The sequence below is a fragment of the Schistocerca serialis genome, chromosome 6, assembly GCF_023864345.2.
Source record: "Schistocerca serialis cubense isolate TAMUIC-IGC-003099 chromosome 6, iqSchSeri2.2, whole genome shotgun sequence".
NCBI classification, from domain to species: domain Eukaryota; kingdom Metazoa; phylum Arthropoda; class Insecta; order Orthoptera; family Acrididae; genus Schistocerca; species Schistocerca serialis.
The window spans coordinates 310,792,674-310,818,721 of record NC_064643.1 but is presented as its reverse complement, the minus strand read 5'-3'; the positions used below and the strand labels follow the sequence as shown (position 1 = coordinate 310,818,721).

Genomic DNA, 26,048 nt, shown 5'->3' with positions numbered 1-26,048 from the left:
CCTACAGAAAAAATAAACAGAATCTTTTGTATGAAATTTAATATAGTTAAATTTTGTACTCGGATACATTTTCACCAGAGGGCGTAGTTTTCGAGTTACTCAAGAGAAACGTACAAAATTAACCTTCAAACGTACCCCCACTCCCCCGCTGAGCCCCCATCGGTCAGGATTTTAGTATGTTGTTCGTGGCATTCGCTCCTAGCACTGTACAAACATTTGCGACTACACGAATTATTTCCCACATTCGACCTATTTCGGTCTCCACTGACTGGTCTTACTATGCCACCGGCTTGTCGAGCATTTACGATTTGTAAAACTGACGTTTGTGTAAAATTTTACCTAACAGTTTTGTGAATTGTAATAACTTGAAATATACGATTGCCTCATTGTATTCGTAAGTCCTTCTGACAACGAATCTACTGTACTCGTAAGGGCTAAGTTTGAATCGAATTCTCAACGTGATTAGTTTTAGCGTAACATTTACAGAAGTCGTCCTTCGTCCATTACCCTCACGGTAACGTGTATAATGGTCCTATGGCATTGGTAGCCTGGAGACTCCATATGGGGTAGTTCGGTCGCGTAGGTGTATGTCTTTTCAGGTGATACCACATTCGGCGACTTGCACGTCGATGAAATGATGAAGACAATACCCAGTCCCCGTGGAGAGAAAATCACTGACCCAGTAGAGAATCGAACCCGTGTCTGCTGCCTGGTTGTCAGACGCGCTGATCACTTAGCTAAGGAGGTGGACACGGTCACGCTTCAGTTACTCATGTGAACGAAATAGCCGTCTGTGCTGGTGGTGCAATAGCTCAATCAATAAAGTCAAAATAGGTCGAATTCGGAAATAGTTCGTGTGGTCGGAAATGTTTGTACAGTGGTCGGAGGAGTACTACGAACTTGTGATTTATCCTTAATGAACGCCTCGCCCACCAGACATTAAATTATGATCTTCTTCCGTCCTTTGTTTTTTCTTTATGTAAATCTGGGTTACTGGACAGGGATTTAAACTACTCACGAATCAAGTATAGTCATGCCCACTGACGTATAGGTTTTACGGAAAAGAAAAGTAATTCATTGCTTTAGCAGTGGTACGTTGTTTTATAATGAAAGTAATTTCGATAGATAGAGTATTCCTTTATTTTTACTGAAGATTATCTGATTGTAACTGCCAGTACATGAAGTACTTGTAGGCGTTTTATTTCTTGAGCATTACGTTTCGCTGGGCTGCCAATTTCACCGAGAGATAGCAGATGAAAGTGGGTCAAAGGGAACCATTAATTTAACGCACGTTGTAGAAGGTGACACCGACGCCATGTAGGACAGCATTCACCGAAGGCTGTTGTGTGTACTGGACAGGATGAGGGGACGCCCATCGTGAGTCGACACAGTGTGGACAGCAGTTAACGTCGCTGCCGTCCAAATGGCATCAGATGAGTCTTTGGAATTCTGCAAGAGATCACCACCACTCCCACCTTCGTAAAGCGTTTGCTGCGGCGGGGGTGATGTAATGTGCAGTAAAGGTTCCCAAAGGTGGGCTGCAATGAGCTTTGGGTGGAGAATGCAGAAAAGGCGGCGCCATTCTGCCGATAGGAGAGCAACATAACGTTGGGCAATATGTAACTCTGTGAAAGCCACAGGTATTTGTGGATCTGTGCTCTCGGCAGAGCATGGAGGGTGAGGTGTGAGGATTTCATAAGTGTGAGACCGCAAATTTCTCGTCCCAAAAAATCTGTAGCTGGCCCCTGATATATATAAGGCAGATAGAAATCTTAGGAGGCTCATAGGAACCAACACGCTAATGTGCTTCTTTGAGGCACCGATAGGGCAGAAAACAGCAGCACTGGCGGACAAGTCGACGACACTGTTAAAAGCAATAAATAAAAAAATAAAAAACTGATAAGATATGCAATCGTCTTCGTATAGATTGCAGTACTCAGTAAATGCTCGCATGTTAATGAGTAGGACCCTCTTCTCGCATGCATAATTTTACGAAATCAAATTTTGGCAATCACTGTCGCCGGATCGTTCAAACAGATCAGTATACTAATAATGTAGTAGTAAACTACATATCGGTTCCTTGTCTTGAATATCTGCCAACCTTAGTTACTAGTAACTGTTTCATTTTCTTATGACAATTTGTCAGTGAACAGGATGTTATTAAACATGTAAGTTTTATTTTTCAGTGCAACTACTGAAATCGTTTTCTGTGATGATTTGTAATAAACAATAGAACATATGGTAACTTTGACTTTCATTACATATGTATCTCACCTCATCACAAAATTAAATTACAGTGTCACTATTCCACAACCTTTTTGAAACTGTAGGGCCACAATTTAGGTTTAAAAAATTCTTGCGCAATAAATGATAGTTTCCAGTCTTTATTGGTCATCTACATACCATTGCAGATTAATTACCTAAAGGTGTAAGTAGTGGTAGGACAAGGGAATTGAAAAAAAACATGGATACTTTCGACGAATGACCATCAGGCTGTCACAAAAATACGCCTTAAATGAAAGAAAACGTGTCAATTCACTAAATTCAGTTTTAATGAGTTTCTAGGACTAAACACTATTGAGTTCCATTTTAAAAGACAGATTCAGTGTTTCGATACATAAACACTAAAGACACTGGGCGAATATCACGTCAGCCGCTCTTTGTCTTGCTCTGTAATCGATATTTACAACAGGTACAAAAAGATGGGAAATAGTTTACAAATAAATCAGAAGCTAGCTAAAGAGCGTGCGTAACTTTACGTTCTAGATGGCACTATTTCGACAGCAGCATTGTTCGCGTGTCCTGTGAAATGTAACAGCCCCGGAAAACCCTGTACAAACTACAAATGATATTCTACTGGTATACATTTACATGTCTGATATCGCTAGTACGCGTACCCACAGGAAATTACATTCTTGCATCACAGGAAAAGGAGTAGAGGACAATGGGAAGACGGTGTTGTACTCAAAGTTCTGCAAGCAGACACGACGAGGGTGGGAAAACTAGCGATGTAATAACAGCGGGAAAAACTGGGGGCTGTGTGTTTCTTACGTATTGCACCTTTGGGAAAAAGAAGAGCGCCATGGCGGCGTTTCTCTATATAAGGAGAGGCGGTGCTTCCACCTGCATCCTCAGTGTCCCCTGGAGAGCAGCAGACATGAAGTCCGCCCTGGCACTCGTAGCGGTGCTCGCCGTCATGGCGCTGACTGCCGCGGATGACGAGAAGTACACCACCAAGTACGACAACATCGACCTGGACGAGATCCTCGCCAACGACCGGTTGATGCACCAGTATGAACTCTGCCTCACTGAGGAAGACGACAGCAGCTGCACCCCGGAGGGCAAGGAGCTCAAGAGTAAGTTCCCTGGCACCAGCGACTGATGACTGCTTTTGCTATGTTTGTTGTAATCGTCACTGTTCTGTAAACAATATCCTCTGTATTACACTTAACATTAGCGGGTCAGATTTAATTAGACATGCAGCTGAGCCAAGTAGAATAGGCCGTAAGAGCACAATGATTGCAATTCCTAATAAAGAAAAATGTATCCGACCATCATTGCTGAAGCATTTGTGACATCTAATTCGATGCGCAAATGGGCGCATGGAGGAAATATAACAGTCAGAAATTTCATGTACAATCCAACTACAATAGATAAAACAAATTTAGTAGTATGAGTATTTAACAGAGGGGAAAGGAATGTGTCACATCATGAAGCACCAGTCCGATGTTTGTCAAACCATGTGGAAACGTTCATCACACAACCAATATTAAATGATTAATGTTGTGGCGTAACAAGATTGCTACGCCACACTGTGAAGGGAGCCGAAAGAAAGGCACGCGTACACACACGCCGACTGGCGTCAAGTCTGGAACAGGATAACTATTGAATGGTAGCAAGAAAAGTACGTAGCTGCTTTATACTTAACTTTTAATTATTGTTGTATACATCGTTCTTCTTGAGACATTAATACGATAACTCTCAAACTATGTAAGGCTAATGGCGCCTTGCTAGGTCGTAGCCATGGACTTAGCAGAAGGCTATTCTAACTGACTTTCGGCAAATGAGAGGAAGGCTTCGTCCGTATTGTCGCTAGCAATGTCGTCCATACAACTGGGGCGAGTGCTCTTCCGTATCTCGAGACCTGCCTTGTGGTGGCGCTAGGTCTGCGATCACACAGTGGCGACACGCGGGTCCGACATGTACTAAATGGACCGCGGCCGATTTAAGCTACCACCTAGCAAGTGTGGTGTCTGGCGGTGACACCACAATTAAATTTTCATTCCACTCGGAACTGCTGTCCATCGTCAGCATCTGTATGAGGCGTGACCCCCATAGGCACGAATACACTTTTAAATTCGTTATGGCATTGAAGCAAATGGCCTCAGAATGTCATAATTAGAAATTTGTTACCTTTTTATGAAGACCGTTGGCGTGATGCTGGCATGGAAGTGCATTTTTTACCTACCTCGTCCGAGGCATTCTCTATGGGTGACACAGTAAGGGGCTAGGAGCGCCAATCAAGGATTCGACTATTCCGCTGGGCGTTTGTCGTGTGAAATACAGTGTAGGTTCTTGTATCATCCTGCTGAAAAACCCTGGTCAAGCAGACTATGACGAATTCTTGCCATATAGGACTTTTGGCAAACATTCAACAATTACCAAATGAGTCTTACTGTCACATCCAATAGCTCCACACACCATAATTCCAGGATGTGTAGAAATGTGGGTCGAGATTCCCTGTTGTGTGTGACATCTCACTGTTCCCTGCAAAGACACTTTGGCGTCGATCTAACCACCAGAAACAAAAGCGACACTCACCACTGAACGCCATTCAATATCCTAGTCGACTCTGTTTCATGTAAGTCTCTGTTGTGTCTGTGCTATATCATCAGAGGCAAGCAACGCAAGACAACTCAATATTTCAACCCAGTTACATGCAGTCTTCTCTCGGAAGGTTCGCTGTAAGGACTGCCAATGGATAAGCTACCATCAACAGTGCCACATGTCATCCCTCCGTAAGACATTACGGAGAATTAAGCCAGAACATTGACGCAAAATATAGTGAGCGGGAACATTTCGGGCCACCACCTTTCCTCCACTTGTCATCCAAAAACTGATGCTGTAAATTTCTTCCAAGTACAGTGCATTAGTGACCTCGAGTAAGGAGCGAGTGGCGGGAGACCTAGAGTTTAGCTGCTGCATTATACCATTACTGACATTAAAAATCTCTTCCAAAAGGTATAGAAGACGGATAAACTCCTAAGGCGGACTGAGGACTTTTTTTCGAGTTATTAGCCTTCTAATTAGTTTGATGCATTCCCCTCTCTGCCGACTTCATCTCAGAAGAGCTTTTGCACCCAACGTCGTAATTCATTGTTGGATTATTCCTACATTCCTGCAGTTTTTACTCTCTATAATTCCCGAAATTATCGTGGAAGTTATTCCTTGATGTCTTAACACATATCCTATCTTCCTATCTCTTCTTATCAGTGTTTTCCACGTGTTCCTCTCTTCGCTGGTTTAGACAAATTTCGTATCCTCGCAAGATAATGTTGATGAAATGAAAAATGTGACACGAAATTACGAACAATTAGTTATATATGAATAAGTAGTTACCGAAGCAATCCATTATTAGTGCCAAGATTAAGCAGGCAGTCGTTAATTAACTTTTCACTGTCAATACCGTATTATAAAACTGGAGAAGTTATTTGAAATTTTTCAATGTAATGTTTGTTTCTCCTGTCTAGGAAAGTTAATGTGGTAGAAGCACAGCCCAATTGTCAGGCGTGAGAAAGTCACGTTTAACATATTCTTTGTGGATTTCGAGTGGCGATTATACACTATCTGATCAAGAGTACATAGACAACACTATGCCATGTGGAAGTGACCACCAGATGACACGGGAGGCGGAGCCGCCTGTATAAAAGCAGGCGAAATGTATTGTGCCGTCAGTAGAGAAGCAGTAAAAGCGGAATCGGTCGGTCGGGAGAGCTCAGGGACTTCGAGCTTGGTCTGTTCATTGGATGTCATCTGGGAAACAGATGTATCAGATACAGTTCAGCCTCACTAAAGCTGCCCAAATAAACTGTTCGTGTAGTGATTGTAAAATGAAAAAGCAAAGGACCAACCAAACCAAAACCATATAGACCTCATGTACTGAAAGACGAAGAATCTACTGTAGCATTGCGGATGGTGATTGTATAAAAATCGCATGAAATAGGCGAAATGAGTCTTTTGTGAAATCAAAAGTGCTACCAACAGTCCAGCTTGCACAATGACTGTGCGGAGGTAGTTAAAAGCATGGGGTACAATGAGCGAGGCACTCCTGGGCGACGCACTGCTATAGTTGCCGGTCAGAAACACTTGGGATGATGGGAAGAGCGACGCCACGGGAGAGTGGATGACTGGTAACGAGTGATTTGAACTTATCACCCTGATAATGCTGTGTCACGGTTTGGGTTAGTCGAATCACAGAGGAGGTAGTGGGTGTTTTTCATGGTTAGGGTGTGGTCCTAGTATTGCGTTTACAAATACTTTAATTGCTTAAGAATTTGAAGGCATTTTACAGCATTGTGTACCGGATACGGAACAGGAACTGTTAAGAGACGATGACTGGGTCAGGATGACAATGCACACTTGCATAAAGCACCACCTGTGTCAATGTTTTGTAAACAGTAACATTCTTCAAAATGGACTAGCTTACCCAGAATCCCGAGTTGAACCCAATGCAACACCTTCGAAATGAGTCAGAATTCCCACTTCACTCCAGATCCCAACGTCCAACATCTCTACTTCCTCTAGTTTCGACTTCCGAGGAAGAATGAGCTGCTATTTCCCCACAGACATTTAGGTACCTCGTTGAGAGTTCAAGCCGTCAAAAAGGCAACACACTTCATATTAGGGTCACCTCGTTGAGAGTTGAAGCCGTCAAAAAGGCAACACACCTCATATTAGGGTCCACTAGTATGTGTGCGGATATGTTTGATGATGTAGTGTAATTCGTTTCTAAGCGCTATTTATGCCAAGACAATTATTTTCGTTACTAGTAGTATTTCTTCCTAAAATTGAAACACCTTGAAGAGTGGCAAGCTATAACGAGAGGTATTTCTTTGTGTCCATGTTGTCTAACACTGTATTATCACATTTAATGTTTTTGTAAAGAAACTTACCAAAGAATTTGTGTAATAAGCTTTTATTTTCTCTTCCTCTATTGTATGTCTCTAAATGTGTGACACTATTGTTATTGAGAATTAAAGTGTATATGAACGACAACTGGCTCCGCAAATGGTATGTCCTGTAATATTTTATAGGCTACAAACTTGGCTGCTTAGAGCAATAAGGTTGAATCAAGAATATTTAAGGAGTTAAAGGAAGTTTAAAACCTGTCCACAAGAATACCATTTACCACATTTACATTTGACAAATTAATACATGAATAGGTTACAATTTTACACTGTAATTTCCGATATTCAAAGGCACCGGAGTTTATTTGGATTTATTTTGGCCCAAGTAGCTAATGACAACTTTATTGATAAACTCTTAAGAATGAAGGACTGAATTGAATCATTCTGAAATTGAAGGTGCCATTATGTAATAAATATTGATAGCAAGAGTGATCGTTGTTTCGTATAACATTATTCGAAATTATCCTTTAATAATTAATTTTATCATAAATAGTTCCATTCCGCTGAAGATGTCGATGTTTTTTTTTTTTGCAGAAGACATCCCAGACGCCCTAGAAACTGAGTGTGCAAAATGTAACGACAAACAGAAGGAAGCCATCAGGAAAGTTATCAAGTTCTTGATCAACAAGAAGCCAGAAACATGGGAGAACCTGAAGGAGCATTACGATAAAGATGGAAAATACAGTGAGAAATATAAGAAGCTTGAGGACGAACTCAAAGAATAAACACCGTGTTAACATGTACAGCAGATATAACGAATAAATTGTTAATAGCATATTTATTTTTTGCATTGTATCTGTCGCGCACTCAGAGGTACAGGAAGTCGTAAGAAAGTCGGTTGACAGCAGGTTCCCACGAAGACTGTTTCAATTTTGGTGCGGTTCTTAGTATATAAATAGAAACAACACGAGAATGCATCTTATAGTTTCAGAAAGAATGGACAAAATTTTATAGGCTTATTGGCACCACATATATTTATGAGCATCTGCAGAGAGAAAAATTCCCTCTAAAATAATTTGGTGGTTAACTAGTTCAGCGTCATCTAATTGTTGGCACCTATTAATCCTTCCTTCGCCCTAAACCCATTTAATGTTATTTTGCGTAGATTTCCATCCCATTCATCAAAAGTATTTAGGAAAGAAGCCAACTAAATTGCTAAGAAGAACTGTGACAAAAGCTATAACCAACACAAGAAACCTACAACTTATCCCGCAGATTGGAAAAAAATGTAATTTTGTAATCTTTGATTTCGAATTGCAATCAGAGCGAAATTAGGAGGTTCGAATCTTGCCTCGGGCATGGACGTGTGTGATGTCCTTAGGTTAGTTAGGTTTAAGTAGTTCTAAGTTCTACGGGACTGATGACCTCAGAAGTTAAGTCCCATAATGCTCAGAGGCATTTAATTTCGAAATTAGGAATTAGACTCAAGACCAAGCAGAAAGCAACAAAACTGATAGCATTATATGCACGAGCTGAAGAAGGAGGAGTCTATCCGAAACGCTTTGTAAACATTAAAAACGAATTCAACAGTGATTGGTTTCAAGGTTTTATTTTGGCCCAAAACGATAAAACCTTCAGTACCTTCAGTCACGAAAAGGACCGCCCCATCATTGTTAGATATTTCATAATACCACTAACAAGGTAAGTCTTTACTATACAAGTGAGAATGAAATGGAAGTGGTGTTAATGAGTATCAAAGGATATTATGACCTCACCACATTTGTAATATGTAGCACCATTATTACAGAGAGAATAGTAAAATGTCGAATCACAGATTGTTATATCACTGTCCTCCTCATTCATCGTCATCATAATCATCTTCTTACCCTTATTATTTATCAAGTGTCTATCCGTTAACTGCTGACCTTGATCCACAAGGCAGTATGGTCTGAGTTCATTACCTTTCAAGAAAGGTAATTAGGAAAATTTGAAATGAGCGTTCCAATTTTTTTAAGGTTTTACATTCTTTTCATTCCACACTCACTTCGTCCGAATAGCATTCTTTGTACCATTCGCCGCAGAAGCTTGTTTTTTTTGTGAGAGATTCAAGTTTTCCATTCTTTACTTCTCACATTACCTAACCCTCCTTATGATTTCCTAGATTGTGTTCATTGTGGCAGTTTCCGAGTTTTCTGAGTAGGTCCATATTTAATAGACGCTCAGTTTCTCCGTTTTTGAAAGACAACGCTTCAGTCCTGTATAAAATAACTCTATTTAAATAGCCTTACGTTTGTCAGAATGCTCAGGTGATTTTGGAAGACGTAGAATCGTCTGTTATGAATGCTATGTGTGCTGTTCAACAGTATCTTTGATTGCAATAGGTTCACAGGTATATCAAGCTATTCATAAAAGAGTATCCTGCTCGATTTTGCTCTTCTTGTCTACAACAAATTTTCTCTCTGTTGTATACTTGTGTAAACTGCAATAATCAGTATAGCAGTTACCGCGTTTGATATTTCTGAACGATCTTCGAATGAATCTAATAACACTACAACGTCCACAGCGTACCTTCCACTGTTCAAACATCAAAATAAAGAAGAACCCCTTGATTATTAAAAATATATCACTGCATATTTTCCAAAGTGTTCGCGTTAACAGTACTTCATTCGAGAACAAAACATTAAACCTAATAATCAGCAATGGATTCCACGTTTCCGTGTGACGTAAAAAATATGAGAGCAACATAAAATCAGACTGGCTAGTACAACAGCAATGATTGTCCAAAAAAATTCATTACTAAGGCGATGGATGGAGTTACAGACAATATTAGTAAGAGAGTGTAGACTTGTCATTTCTTCGAGGATTAAAGCTAAGGAAGAAGAACACTAACTCAGTACCTAGTAGTTACACAATGAGCAAAAGCTTCTGTCAAGAGTGAAACATACACGCATCAAAGCTTGACTTAATTGACCAGGAAATCTATGCTAATAATAGGAGTAAATCTGTAAAACTGTCACGTCGGTATATCTATTTTACACGGTTCTCCAAAACTGCTACACGAAATTTCGTGAGGTTTTCGCAGTTAACATGAGCGTAGCTTGGGGTACCCTATACGCTTTAGTTCATCAAAATCTAAGCCCGAAAATAAAGTTTTGCTAAAACCGTCTTATCTCTTTGTTTGTCTGTTTGAACATGATAATCTCCAAAACTACGAGCAACATTTAAATGGGATTTTCTCATGTAACTTAAGTGTAACTTGGGGCACAGTATAGGCGTTATTTAATCATAATCGGATCGCGAAAAGAAAAGGTGTCATTTAAACTTTTATCTAAAACAGTTGGATCTGTCTGTTCGAAAACTAAAGTCTTTCATGAGGTTTCCACAGTTAACTTGAGCATAGCTTCGGGCGCCATATGGGCTTCATTTCGTCAAAATTGGACAATGGCAAAAAAGATAACTTAATTGAAAGTACTAACATCATAACTGCTACTGTAACTCTGTCACGTTTCACGACTAGCCTGCTGAACTAATTTCGACGAAATTTGGTTGGGAGATAGTTTTCACCATCAGGATGAACAGAGATGCTTTAAAAAGTGTGTAGTACAAGGTACTCATTGATTTCAAGAATATTACTCTTTATTTACTCTTTGAAAAAGCTATTTGCTCTTTGACTATTGGTCTTTATCACATTTGTGAAAATAATTTTATTTTTTTGATGTTTGTCATGTGATATGATTCAAAGTAATGAATACAGTGCTAAATGTATACATCCACTTAATTTGTCGCATAATGTATGCATTATATAATGATAGCTACTTCAGTAGCTCGATTCATAGACGCAACTCGTGCCTGTGCTCCTCTGTAAGCATTCCTCGGCAGCGATGCTTGACCCATCGTGCGTTACGACAGCTTAGAAGGGGGGGGGGGGGGGGAGCGTGGAGCACATCACTCGAACAGGCAGACAGCTACGTACAGTAGCAGACTTACTCCCCATTACTCATAACAAAACTACTGACATGTGAGCGCCGCTGTGGATAACAGCTAGTGATTAATCTTTGAAAATAACTTGTTAAATGTGGTGACGATCTTTACCAGTTAGCGGCGTACACTGCAACAATTCCTTAGTTACTGACTTCAGACTTTATGAAGCAACTAAGACAGGCAACCCAAAAAAGCAGATAGAGTAAATATGACAGGGTACAATTTTCGCTGCGTTGTAGTGGATAATGTTTTCTGAATATCTTTGTACCGTTTGTAGATGTAGATTTATGACGAAACCTCTGTATTTTTGAAATGTAACTATGTTGTACTGCTATATGCAGCACTGAAAGAGCCTTCAGAGAGGACCGCAACTCAGTACCTCATCGTCAGGAGAACAACTCCCTCACTCGTTCGCTCTACAGCGCTAAATGTGAGCAAATACATATCTCAGGGATGGTTGGCTTGTTTGTTACTATAACAGTCATATCAAGTGCTCTAAAGATTGTCTCTGAGCTTTGATATACACTATCAAACGATTACAGGCGGACAATATCGCAAGTTGGATGCCACAGCACGGCCCCATGTTACGTCGCATTACATTTGATCGAGATACGTCGGTCTTACCTTGCACAACTCTTTTTTCAGTTTACTCTAGAGATAAAAGCCCAGAAGTGTTAAATGTTATAAGCGGGTAGCCCACTTCGTGGATTTCGATCGATTAATCTAACACTATTTTTTTTTGTTAAACAGATCTGTAATTGTGTGTGCAGAAAGGGTGTGTCTTCCGTCAATTTGGTACCACATGGGCTGACTCACGTCCAGTCAGAGGACTCCCATCAACTGAGGAAGTATGGCTATTATGGACTGTGGACGCTTGTGGCTATTGAGAGTCACATCAGTGAAGTAGACTTTACCTGACTAACACGTTTGCCTGCATTTGGTACAATAAGGCACACTGTCTATGCGGCGCTGTTATCTTTTTGCTACTTGTTCAACTTCTGCACGTGTTATGTCTTTGAGTTCCTCTTAGCTGCTACAGAAAAAATGTACAGCTTCCATTAAAGAAAAGTAGGTGTCAGAATTCAGCAGCTGTAAATGTGTAGTACTTGCATTTGTCGGGATATCCGCCGCACACTCCAATGTAAACTAGCGAAAACTGCACGTCGGTACATTTTGTCATATTTGGGGTAGTCAGGTTACTTATTGTGACGATATTGACACCAAAGCCTACTGTAAGTTGCTGGTTAGGGAAAAGGGGTAGACACGCAACCTAAATTCGAACAATTTATTTTTTAAAAACGGTGAAATTTACATTTATTATTTTGAAACACAATAGCCTCTGCAGAATTTACCATTGCAACTTGACAACTCCCAAATATTTTTTAAATTAACGAGACTTGCTATTATCACAAATTTACCAGATCTGATTTAAAAAGACAAGAAATCCTGCTGAAATTTTCGTTTTTACATTAACAAATGACATCTTTATAATCAACGGTTTACCAGGGGTTACGCTTTTTTAAGGAAATGAAAAAGGTCTGCCATATACAAACAATATAATCAAAATATTTATGCTGACCAATGTCTTTAACTCACCTTTTAGTTAAAACTGAAACACTCTAAAAGGAATTAAAACTCACAGCAGTTACAGGATAGTATACAAAATGAGTAACAGCATAGCAAACAAATCCGTAGGAAGTCTTATTGAAATGTAAATTCTCTGAAATGTAAGTACTTTAGGAGCAATTCATATGGTTCTTGGTAGTACTGCTAAGGTTCTAATTCACATACAGAGTACTCCTTTTCCAGTGGGTTCAACGTTAATGACGTGTAAGCAATCACGCTTCACCGTGGTTTACTCTCCTCACCCCTATCGTAGGGACGTCCATGTGTAGGATAAATGGTTTATTAAAATCCAGGAGAGCCAGAGCCGGTGCTGTTATTAATGCTTACTTTAGCGAAATCCAAGATGCATCCCCACTCACACTTACATCCTCCTCTCCACAATTCATTCAACGGTTCGGAACCCTCAGCAAACCTTGCGATGAACCTGCGGAAAACATTCATAATGCCTAGGAACTGAACTACTAATTTTACATTTTTAGTAGCCGGCAGCTGACAATGTCCTGCACCTTATCAGGATCAATGGTTACCCCTTTCGGAACAACTATTTGCTTTTAGAACCACGTCTACTTACAAGTAAATTTGACCTTACATAGCTTGACAGTTAACCCTGCTGTCCTCAGTCTCTCAAAAACTTATTTGCTGAAAGTTCTCATCTACCAAACTACTGTAAGTGACCAAATCATCCAAAGAGCACTACACAAATTTGAAATTTACATCTGAGAAAATCACATCCAGTAAATGGGAGAGTACCACAGCACCCGTAGACAAACCAAAAGGAACCCTGTTAAATTCATTGACATTCCAGTTGGCCGTAAATACAGTAATGGGCTTAGAACTTTTTGCCAGAAGACTTTGATTATAGGCCTGCTAAAGTCAAATATGGTGAACACCCTTACCCCATGAAACCATACGAAGCAAGAATGTACATCAGGCAGCCGTATGAACGTGATATAAGTGTTTATTTAATGCCCAGTAATCAATCACTAGTCGATATGCTACATTTCACTTGGGTACTGAAACTGTGGGAGCCTTGTACGGAGACTTGGAAGGCCAAATAATTTCCTGTTCCAGAACCTATCCAGTTAATCCCTTCACTATCTACATTCTGGGAGGGGCCCATTGATATGATGGCCTTTTAACCGGAATGATATCTGATAACTGAATATTATATTCCACCAAATAATTCAGGTGTCAAAAAGTCTAGGAATTCCAATCATAAGCTTTTTACTTCTTCCTGCGTCTCAGGATTCAAGTGCCTCAACTGTGTGCCTGAGCTCTCGTCTGCCCCTCTTGCAACTCGTCCACCACTTACTTTACAGTAGTACACCAGTCCTTACGATTGCAAAAGGAAAAATTTTCCTGTGGTTTGTAGTTGGGCGGAAACCTTCTTGCTTCCCCGATCAGTAACCAGACCAGTCCTAACAAAAATCTCTGCCTCTATAATTACAGCAGTAGCATATTTGTCAACAACTCGCATCTTCACTTTCCAAGTAAAATCTGTTATCTTAAGATTCACGAACACCACTCCTTTTACCTTGACGTTAGTCTTTTTAACAACTTTGTACTCTAAGCTGTCTTCTTTCTTTTTTCCTAATTACAAATGTCCTTATTTGCGCAAAACTAATCATTTATCGCCGAAATGGCACTCCCTGAATCTAGCAAAGCGCGAACGCGTTAACGGTGCAACACACAAATATTAACTTTTGTATTTCCGCTGTCATTGCCGCACAAATGGCCTTGCACTCCACTCATGTTCCTTGCAGCAATTCCTTTTCTCACAGTTCCTCCCTATGTGCCGCAAATTATTATAGTATCAGCACCTTACCCTGTTGTCCTTTTCCTGATCATACTTTTCGCCCCCTACCTTCCTGTTACTTCTCTCGCTATCTCATAATACAGAAACCTGTCACCTCGATACCCTTATATTCCCCACTCCAATATCCCTTTACACCTACTCAAATCCACATATTTGGTAGCCTGAATACTGCGCAGTAAGTCCTTGAACTGTGCAAATGTTATAGGTATTTTACAACAGACAGCTCTTTCCCTATCCACGGACCGTAACACATGGATAATACGCTGGGCTATTTCTCCTTCAATATACAGTGAACATAATGCTAGCACCCTTCTCCTCACGTCTTCCGCATATTTAATAACAGTTTCCAGATTTCCTGCTCCTCTTCATATCGATTAGAAATCAATTTCTGCAGTGATCGTTGCGAAATAAGTCTACATCTCCCGTCTCCAAAGTGACTTTTCCAGTATAGATCCAATCGCCCTTAACCTTTCCCGTTAGAAACTTTAAGGTCTTCACAGCAGTCATATCGACCACTCTAGATTTCTGTTGGAACTCCACAACCAAATACAGAAATCTAATAACTTCCTCAACCGAATCTAATGACAAATTCCTACACTGTGCCAAACATCCCTGCAATGGGTCAGTAGCTTGGAAAATGCCTTACCTGACACTGAACGCTCCCCCAGCTGCCACTGCTCACCCAGCCCCGCGGGAATTACATACTGTGTTCATAGTAAACAAATCAGCCACAGTTGTAGAACATTGACCGAATTATTGCACGACAGAAATCACTGTACAGTACCACTGTTTCGGAGTCGTAGCTCTATCATCAGACGTATCTGAAATCTAGTAGTAGTCGGACGTCGTGTCCATGCCCTAACAATTAATAGCAAACATCTAGCGTAATTGGACTGTCAAATAAAATCCCAAATTGTGGCTGTAATATCGTTCGGCCGTCCACCTACTCTAGATGTTCGCCTATTAGTTGTTAGGGCATGGACGTGACGTCCTACTACTGTTAGATTTCAGGTACCCTCATGATGGGACTAAAATCCCGGAACCGTAGCAGTGCCTAGCGACTTCTGTCGTGTAAGACTTTGGTCAGTAAAGTATTTTCCAACTGTGGTGTATTTGTTTACCATGAGCTTGGTGCAGAACAGTTGTGGACATTCCACAAACAAAAATTTATTACATAATATGTGTACGAGGAAGGATTGTGACGCAGGAACGACGATTTATGGGAGTTCAGGTGTGACCAAAGCAGTGAAGGCGACGGCTCTCATAAAGCACGATATCCTGGTTCGAAACCCGACGTGTCACAAATTTTCGTTGTCATCACTCCCTTATGCAGATGATGGTTGTTCATATTCGCAACAGCGAATACATTTGATTAATTACATCTCGAATACGATTCCTCAGTATAGGCAACAAGCAAGGTGACGCTGTGGCAATACATCGGACTTGTATTCTGAAGGACGTCAGTTCAAATCCCCGTCGGAAATTGCAATTGGGATGGGTCTTTTGACCAGTCGATTTCCTTCCTCAGTTCGAGCTTGCTCCCCATTTCTAAAGACGTCATAGTCGACGGGACGTTAAATCCTCCTCCTTCCTTCTTGTGTTTTGGATCAAGGCGGCCGCTAGACTTTTCGTTTCGATCTCGAGCTTTACTCATCCATGTGGCTCCAGCATGTTTTCTAATGCCATGTACTGACCTTAGATTACGCTATTTTCTTTATTTTCGTATCTTTCGAAATCCAGCAAAGAACTTCCTTGGCCCTTCGATCGTTAATTCGCCAGGTTACATGTCCCTACAATTTTTATTTCATTTTCGTTATTCATAACTGCATGTTCTACTCCAGTTCAAACAAGTGTTTTATTGTTTCTCCTAGTATTTCCCAAAACACATCATTTCACATCTAACGGAATATATTTAGGATTTGAAAGGTTTTCGCATTAAAAGTCGGTGTCGTACTACTATAAGACAAAACTGGATAACATTCTTTTTTGTATGTGTCAGAAGCTCTGTTGAGAAAGCTCCATGAAAGCACTCGACGAAAACGCTTTTACTTATTTACGTTATCCACCCAGTCGTTGGTTTCAAATGCAGTAAATAACAAAATAATGTCTGTTGGTTACATGACTTCGTTAAGTGAGTGAGTTTTCGGTCTGCTTTCAGAATTTCTGTTTTAACTTCTTACATTCTATTAATTTCTTACACTCGTTTATGAAAACAAACTGCACTGCTGCAAACAGTACAATTCATAAGCAAAGACATGTTTCATTTCCCCATATATTGCTACTAACTTTTATCATCTGACGAGTCTGAAAAGTTGTTGTACGGCTTTTGAAAACAATTTTAGTGAAGTGGAATATCTTTGCCGAACTGATTTTTGAAATCCGAATGTCCCAATGTCTTCATGGTGTGTAACAGATGCTGTGGCATTGACGTTTACTGATATAAGTTAGACCCGTGTCTGGTTTGCGAGGACGGAGAGCACAGATATTGCGAAAAACACGCGAAAAGTTTTTTTTTGTTTTTTTTTTTTTAACCCGCAGTCGCATAGAAATGGGGACTTAATACACAATGTTCAGGTTTGTAATTTACTTCACGAAATGCAGTCTGTCAATTGTGCTTGTCCTATACCCATTCCGAAAGCCACTTTCCTTCTTGGCTTGCTTCACTTCCAGGAATTTCCCATGCTGTTGGTGATAATCGTTTGCTACGGTAGTGTGCAGAAGACAGTAACAGTGTTGTTCCTAATCTGTGCTACTGTCTTCCCCCGTAGATATTCTGTAAATAACTTTACACGTTCCGTTTGATTTATTTTCTTCCATCTTTAACCACTTCCAATGAAGTACCACCATACCCAGCGCGACTTTATTTTCTTTATCCAGCGAATACCGTTACACTACGTATCTGAGATTACTTCCAGGGCTGTGATATTTTCATTATTATTTGTCTGACATGCATAACTATGATGTGTTTTGCCGATAAAGCAGGTTCTTATATGCAGAATGAATATCACATTGACACATATAGTGCATATGTTTGATGATGTTATGTAAGAAAGGCTCGAGGACTAACACAGAGCCCTTGTTCACGTATAAACTACTCTTAATATTAAACGTTAGCCGATGTTTGTCGACGAAGCTTTCGATTTCTTATTGTAATGATGTAATGGAAACGTAAAATAGGAATAAAATTAAAAATTTTTCACTGAAGTAAACTATACGCATTTTTGTGGTTTCTCTTTTGTCTATAGCTTAGTTGGAAGGACATGCAAACCGAGTAAGAATTTAGATACTCTAAAGGCAAATGCTAATGTCATTTCGCTTCTGTTGTGTTATTCCACGGGTCAACTGAGCAATGATCCTCTAGCGTAAAATATTAGGTTTTCTTTAGACTGGTTATACTTGCACTCCAATGGTTATCGGTTCTAGGCGCTCAGTCCGGAACCGCGCGACTGCTACGGTCGCAGGTTCGAATCCTGCCTCGGGCATGGATGTGTGTGATGTCCTTAGGTTAGTTAGGTTTAACTAGTTCTAAGTTCTAGGGAACTGATGACCACAGATGTTAAGTCCCATAGTGCTCAGAGCCATTGGAACCAATCCAATGGTTATACTTCCTGATGGAGATTTTTTTTTTCAAAGAAGTTTGTTTATTCGTCTATATCAATATTATACCGTTCAGTATAATTCCATTATATATTATAAACTTCACCCAGTGTGTTTTCAGTCCCCGAAACGCTTCAGAAACTAAATCTCCAGGATAATTCTTAGCTTTCTTAGCAACGTATTTTTAATCTTATTCATGTTTTTAAAGCTAAGCTCTGTAAGGTTATTATTATTTCTCGGAACAGAGGAAAATCACATGGGCTGGCGAGTATGTGAGCTAGGCCATCATTATAGTATTTTCTTACGTCAAAAATTCTCTAACAAGGAGAGAAGTGTGAACAAGTTCAGCATAGTGATGCGAAAGCCACGAATTGATGCGTCACAAAGCTGGGTTTAGTTCTTCGGATTGCTTTACTCAAATGCCGTTGATCTTCTAAGTAGTACTCCTTGTTTTGCTTTCAGCCTCGAAACAAGAACTCAAGTGACATTATGCCGTTAACCTTCACATTTGATTGAACTTGTCAAGCGTTTTCGGTTTGGGCTATCCAAAATGCTTGCACTGAGACAATTCAGCGCTTGTTAGGACGTGAAATCCGCTAACCCAGGTTTCTTCACCTATTAGACACGTTTTACCGTCAATGGCTTCATCTGGCGACTCCTGTGGAACTTGAATTCGCCTCTGTTTTTGTTGGAAGTTCAACGATTTAGGAACAAATTTTGGCGTCACACATGTTATATCCAAAATACCAGAATAATTTTAAACTGATACTGCAGCGGCATCAGTGACTTTTCTGTGATTTCATCGACTGACGATGTTTACGTAATTGTATATATATATATATATATATATATATATATATATATATATATATATATATATGTGTGTGTGTGTGTGTGTGTGTGTGTGTGTGTGTGTGTGTGTGTGTGTGTGTGCGTGTATACAACATTACTAAAACTTCAGACAATAGAAAATCCAGGATGGAATGTAACAATGTTAGACAAGGGAAGTTGCTACTCACCATATAGAGGAGATGCTGAGTCGCGATAGGCACAACAAAAAGATTCACACAATTATAGCTTTCCGCCATTAAGGCCTTTGTCAACAATAGACACACATACACACACGCAGGGTGGTTACAGTTGTCTGAGACTGCAGACGTGTGTGCAAGTTGCGTTTGCGTGAGTGCGTGTGTGAGCGTGTGTGTATGTGTATGTGTGTCTATTGCTGATAAAGGTGTTAATGGCCGAAAAATATAATTGTGTGAATCTTTTTGATGTGGCTATCGCGACTCAGCATCTCCGCTATATGGTGAGTTTCAACTTTCCCTATCTAATATTATTACTCAAACTTCGCTGCTCTTTATTCCTTTTATTACTGCAGAATTTAATACAAATTATCTGATCCATTTTTATATTAAATAAATAATCGCCGATGCTACAGAAACACATGTAAACTTTTTGACAGCTGACAACACACTAAATGTCCAATATGGATGACACTGTACAAATACATTTCAGACCTGCTCATCAACACAACGACAACAAAATTGTGCTAATTGATCTAATACAATACGCGAAATTGCAAAATTGTCTTTGCTTTTTGCATTCAACTTGTACAGTGACGCCTTCCTTTTCTGATGGCTATGAAGCAATTTTTGTTTTAAGTAGCTAAATAGTCTACGTATCAAATTTTACCCAGCACGAAACGTGCATTAGAATTTTATGACCTGCCCATTTTCTGTGTAAAGCCCGATACCATTTCTAGCGAAGTACTCCTCTGCTAATAACTATGAAGTGAACCGAAATGTTAGGAAGAACTATAGCACGTAAGTTGTAGAATTGCAGACACAAAAAGCGGTCGTTGTTTCATTTCTTATCCTTGTGATTTTATACATTAAGTAGACACTAGTTTACTAGGGATGTACCATTTTGCTGAAGACTGTGTTCGGTTTGTTGCAGAAGACATCCCCGACGCACTAGAAAATGATTGTGCCAAATGCAACGACAAACAGAAGGAAGCCACTAGGAAAGTTAACAAGTTCCTAATCAACCAAAAACCCGAAACATGGCACAAATTGAAGGAACATTATGACAAAGATGGACAATACAGCGAGAAATATAAGAAGCTTGCGGATGAGCTCAAAGAATAAACACCATTGTAACATGTAATGCTGATATATCTAATAAACTGTTACTTGCAAGCGCAATTTATTATTTTATTTACGTCGTGCACTCGGCGATAGAGATAAACAATAATTAGTTGACGGCTTCTTCCCATGAACATTGTTTAATTCTGATTGACTCCAGTCGATTATCGCTGCACAATTACAATGGTTAAAACACAGAATTATAATTTTGAAATGTATCCTGCTATTCTGTTACAGATCTTCGTAAGTGTGAAATTACATTTGACACATATCGTCATATTACAACTCTTCACTCATTAATTCTCTTCAAAAAAGAGAAAACACTGTGCTGCCGAATATAGGTCTCACTCACTTGTGCACTCTAAACTGGAATCATTGGTACGAACAAAGCAATCAGAGTTTATCTTCTAAATGAAGCTCATGGCCTTACAATCAACAGACGAAGAGACAACTCGTATATCTGAGTAGTTACGACATTAGCACGGAAACTAATAGTAGTTATCAAAACAAGAAAGATGCTTGGGCATACGGGTAACTTAAAGTTATAAATTGGACAGTATCTTAAATGAAGAGTGAATCTTATGATAAACACAAATAACTAAGTCATAAGAGCCTAATTTAAACAGATTGTGAGCTGCCACTCCAAACTAAACTATACATGAGTATTTATTCAAGCTTATGAACACCGTTCGTGCGCTGAAATATACCCACAGAAAACACGGTCTGACTTTTAACTTCAAACTGGAGACGGAAAGCTATATAAAGCGCAACAAAACAGGGGGAAGTGAGATGGAAGTAAGTCAACTGAATATTGAACAAGTACGTGAACTGTTATCCACACACTACACAGCCTCAAAGTATAGTAAATTGCACCTTATACGTCTGTTATCTACATTGCCAAATAACCTGGTAACATTGAGTTTGTGTGGAGGTGATGTTGGCCGGTGGGGACACGCTGTACAGTTGTACCACGAGACAAAGTTGGTGAGGCGCAATGCAACTGCTTGCCAGCGTACCATTAGTTCGCGATCAGAGCTAGTTAGTAGTCCCAATTCGTTGTACCGTACTCTTTACTAATGGTGATGTCTGTCCCACGTGTCTCGTAAGCAAAATTCCTTGCACTGCCGTGTTTTACGATGAATAGTGCTTTTGTTCTCCGGTTTCAATAGCTGTGATTAGCACCCATTTTTTCTTTAGCTCTGCTCTTGCTTGTGCATACTGGTTAAGAAAGTTTCAAGTTTATCAGACCGCGAATTTCTGTGAATGAGTAATAACAACTTTCGCTCTTGATCTTTCCCCTCAGCAGTGCTTGTCTCTTTTGCAGCATGTTGGACCACGCACAAGCTTATAAAATCTTTTCCTTTGTTCCCGTAGAAGCACCCCACCATCCTGATCACTTCGCCTGCTAAGTTAGTGTCATGTCTGCATTTCGCATGGGACAGTAGCACCTAAGAACATGAATTGTTACTTAGTTAAACTTCCTCCATGTAAAAAGAAACTATAATAAATGCAAAGATATAATTCAGTCTTTAACTGCAAGTCTCCCACTTCATTTTCACATGTCACGAATTGGATTAAAGTACTGTATATATGTGTACGTGAGGTAAGGCTAAACGTTGGGTTCGTCTCCATAATGCCATACTGTGCTGCTTCTTTCCGTTGCGCCGTGGTAAAGAAATTGTTTCACTTGTTTTCGGAGCAGAAATTTCTCCTACTATAATTAACCAAAGTGTAGCCATTACACTTATGGGGTACGACACCTTCATCAGTTGATGTGATAAAAAGACAATAGTTAATGTACTCGAGTCCGTAGATCACTAGTTTACAACAGGTCACTGCACGCGGTCACACTTAAAGCCACAGGCAGCACCTTATAAAATGTAGTAACATTGAAAGTTTTTAGTGGCAGATAGTAATTACATATTGGATATTTGATTTGTCAGTCATAACGTCACTTGAATCATTCACAACAGATATGTATCGACAGTTAGTTGTCAGTAGCGCTGTTAGGTCGACTACACGTACAGGATTTTTTGTAACTACCTCCGTTGTTGCAGCAAACGACCGCGTGGAAAGTACATGTCTTACAGAAAACTGACACGTATCAGTGCATATAGAATCTCTCCAGTTTTTACTTCTAATATGCGCTGTAGCCGCTAGGCGGCACGGGTATGGACAAATTACGTGCTCTGTATCGTGTATGAAAATACACACAGCAAAAAAAAAATTTGCATCACCGCAGTTCCCAGAACTCCTGAAGACAGACGTTGACTATGAATATTGTAACACAGACACAGTCCCTCTGACTGTTCATAGATGCCACTAAACCCTCCCGAACATGTATACGACCATGCATGAGCAGCGCGTATGAGACGTGGGGCGGGGGAGGGGGGGAGGTCCGACAGCCGATCAGTGACAGTAATTCCTCCAGGGAGGGGGTACGCGGCTCGTGTTGTCTGTGGTTCAATCATGCCTAGAAGGTTAATACCACGGTTCGATCGCGTCCGCTTTCTTACTTTGTTCCAGGAAGGGCTCTCAACAAGGGAAGTGTCCAGGCGACTCGGAGAGAACCAAAGCGATGTTGTTCGGACACGGAGGAGACACAGACAGACAGTAACTGTCGATGACATGCCTCACTCAGGCCGCCCAAGGGCTACTTTTGCAGTGGATGACCGCTACCAACGGATTATGGATCGGACGGACCCTGACAACAACGCCACAATGTTGAATAATGCTTATCGTGCAGCCACAGGACGTTGTGCTGCGGCACAAACTGTGCGCAGTAGTCTGCATGATGGCAACTTCACTCCCTATGTCCATGGTGGGGGCCATCTTTGCAACCACGACAGCGTGCAGCGCGGTACACATGGGCCCAACAACATGCCGAATGGACCACTCAGGATTGGCATCACGTTCTCTTCATATGCTTCAACCAGACAATCATCGCAGACGTTTTTGGAGGCAACCAGGTCAGGCTGAACGCCTTAGGCACACTGTCTAGTGAGTGCAGCAAGGTGGAGGTGCCCGCTGTCTTGGGGTGGTATTATAGGGGGGCAACGTAGGCTGCTGGTGGTCATGGAAGGCACCGTAATGGTTGTGCGATACGTGAATGCCATCCTCCGACCGATAGTGCAACCGTATCGGCACCATATTGGCGAGGCATTCGTCTCCATGGACGAAATTCGCTCCCCCATCGTGCACATCTTCTGAATGACTTCCTTCAGGATAACTACATCGCTCGACTAGAATGGCCAGCGTGTTCTCCAGACATGAACCCTATCGAACATGCCTGGGTTTATGAACGACGTGACCCACCAACCACTCTGAGGGATTTACGCCGACTCGCCGTTGAGGGGTGGGACAATCTGGAACAACAGTGCATTGATGAACTCGTGGGTAATATGCCACGACGAATAAAGGCATGCATCAGTGCAACTGCCTATTAGAAGTACAGATGTGTACTGCAATCTGGACCACCACCTCTGAAGGTCTCGCTGTATGGTGGTACAACATGCAATGTGTGGTTTGCATGAGCAATAAAAAATGCGGAAATGATGTTTGTGTTGATCTCTATTCCAATTATCTTTACAGGTTCCGGAACTCTCGGAACCGAGGTGATGCAAAACTTTTTTGATGTGTGTAGTTCGCGCCTATAGACAGACAACATAATGAATTGACTTCCAAAGCGGACTACTGTCGCGCCTCCTCAAGCCGCAAACAGCAGAGATTTCAATGAATTGCACGCAAGTACCGACGGCTTCTTCGTCAGAAATTCTACGTATATTCAGCACCTGTAATGTGAGTTAAGAACTTGGAGAGATCCTCTGTGGACTGATGCGTGTGTCTGTTTGCTGTATGTCCTGTAGTTTTCGTGCAGTCGTCTTCTGAAGCCACAGAGGTGACGTGTAGTTCATCCACGAATGGTGTGCCTTACAAATCTCGCAGTAACCGTGTTGTATTAACAGGAGGAAGTCAGAAAATTAAAAAAAAAGTAAATGTGCAGTTAGTGGCCCATTCTCCAGGCTACTGCAAGCACATCACAAATTATGTGAGTGCATGGTGTCTGCTCTTTCGGACATGTCCGACAGAACAGACAACAGGAATTCATATAATTCATCCGCCTCGCCGGGCAATGGATCCACCTTCTTCAGTGCGGATGCACAGATACGTCCGACCACCTGTGCGGGTTTCAAAGCAGCGAACATGGAGGAAATGGAGAAGGACTACGGATAGATGCTGCTCGATGGGAGTGTGAATCGGCCGTGAGGAGTGCCGACATTATTCGCGTAATGCGATAGCGCTGTGTCAGGGATGGTGCAATGGTTAACGCACCTGCCAAGCAGGAGACCCCGGGTTCGAAACCCGATGCGGCATATATTTACCGAGTCGCCGCTGATTCTCCAGATTGTACCGATGCAGCAGGCAGCAGTGATCCCCTAACTTTCCTTTCTTCCCCTCTCAACTCTCAATTTACATATAACGCCACAAATTTTGCCAAACTTCCGTTGCCAAAGTTGTCGGGTACCACGTAATGGCTTACTTTCATATTTCTGAAAACACACGTTCCAAGAGTAAATAGAATTAGTTCATGGTCTTGCGGTAGCGTTCTCGCTTCCTGCGCACGGGGTCCCGGGTTCGATTCCCGGTGGGGTCAGGGATTTTTCCTGCCTCGACATGACTGGGTGTTATTGTGTCGTCTTTATCATCATCATTCATCCCCATTACGGTCGGAGGAAGGCAAGGCAAACCACCTCCACTAAGACCTTGCTTAGTACAGCGGTTTGGGTCTCCCGCATCGTCCCAAACACTCCTCGGAGTATGGGACTTCATCATCACCATCAATTATTAGTTCCTCCTAAGTAAATGTCTCAATGTGAACATAGGAGAAAAGTTGAAGGACCATCTATGGATAGGATAGAACTGACTTACAATGATATTGTGGTTAGCGAAATACATATGAAAAATGTTAGTAATTGAGGCCATACGTGGGACCATTACTATTTTGACACAAAAATGTGGATAGCAACCTACGAAAACCAGCATCATTCAAGCTACAGAGAGATACCTGGACCTTGACAGAGGATTTGAGGAGACATGTTAGTTCACATGGAAGAAGTGTCATTGCAGAAGTCAGCATTTCCTTGCACTGCCCATTCTGAACGAGAAGCATTTAGGCCCTTAACATAACGTGTGCGAGCTATAGGCCCAAATGATTTTGAGTACAGAACAGAACTGCTTAAGTTTTATATAAAACTTTTTATTATAGTAACTTGTGGAATCCACTTTACTTAGTGACTAGGTTCAGCTAGTTAGATCACTTTAACCTAGTAAACAGAGTGATGATCTAACTCACAGAAGTCGGCCATTAAACAGAACACTGACATCAAAAACAGTATTGGATTAAACAATCGGTGGCTGTTGTCTTCAGTGTGATCTTGTCACGCTTCATTTTATTACAATATCTAGATCTCTATACTTTCTATATGTAAGGCGACCAGTTTGAACACCAATCACAATCTTCAGTCCATACAGTCATTACCAGCAGTTGCTACGTATAACGAAAATTTAGAGATCTATACACTATAAGAAAAATATTTTTTGATTACTGAGATCACACGTCCCACAATTTAACTATGTTAAGTTTCATGACTACAGATTTGCTCGTCCACAGAGGAAGTGACTATCGGTCGTGATGGTATTTTCGAGTCCCATAATGGCCATATCCTGAGTGATGGAAATTCATACCCCATACAC

The 26,048-nt window shown here is 40.9% G+C and overlaps 1 protein-coding gene across 2 annotated transcripts; it reads left to right on the top strand.

Annotated features, from left to right (window-relative positions):
* The first annotated feature begins 3,145 nt into the window (after positions 1-3,145).
* Positions 3,146-20,354, top strand: LOC126484014 (ejaculatory bulb-specific protein 3-like). Of its 2 annotated transcripts, none has more exons than XM_050107338.1 (2): positions 3,146-3,356; positions 20,107-20,354. In XM_050107338.1, exons 1-2 carry the CDS (start codon positions 3,158-3,160, stop codon positions 20,295-20,297), a joined length of 390 nt encoding a protein of 129 aa, XP_049963295.1. In that variant the 5' UTR covers positions 3,146-3,157; the 3' UTR covers positions 20,298-20,354. The 2 variants fall into 2 exon arrangements, with proteins under 2 accessions (XP_049963295.1, XP_049963294.1); XM_050107337.1 differs by lacking the exon at positions 20,107-20,354 and adding an exon at positions 7,722-7,964.
* The last annotated feature ends 5,694 nt before the right edge of the window (positions 20,355-26,048 follow it).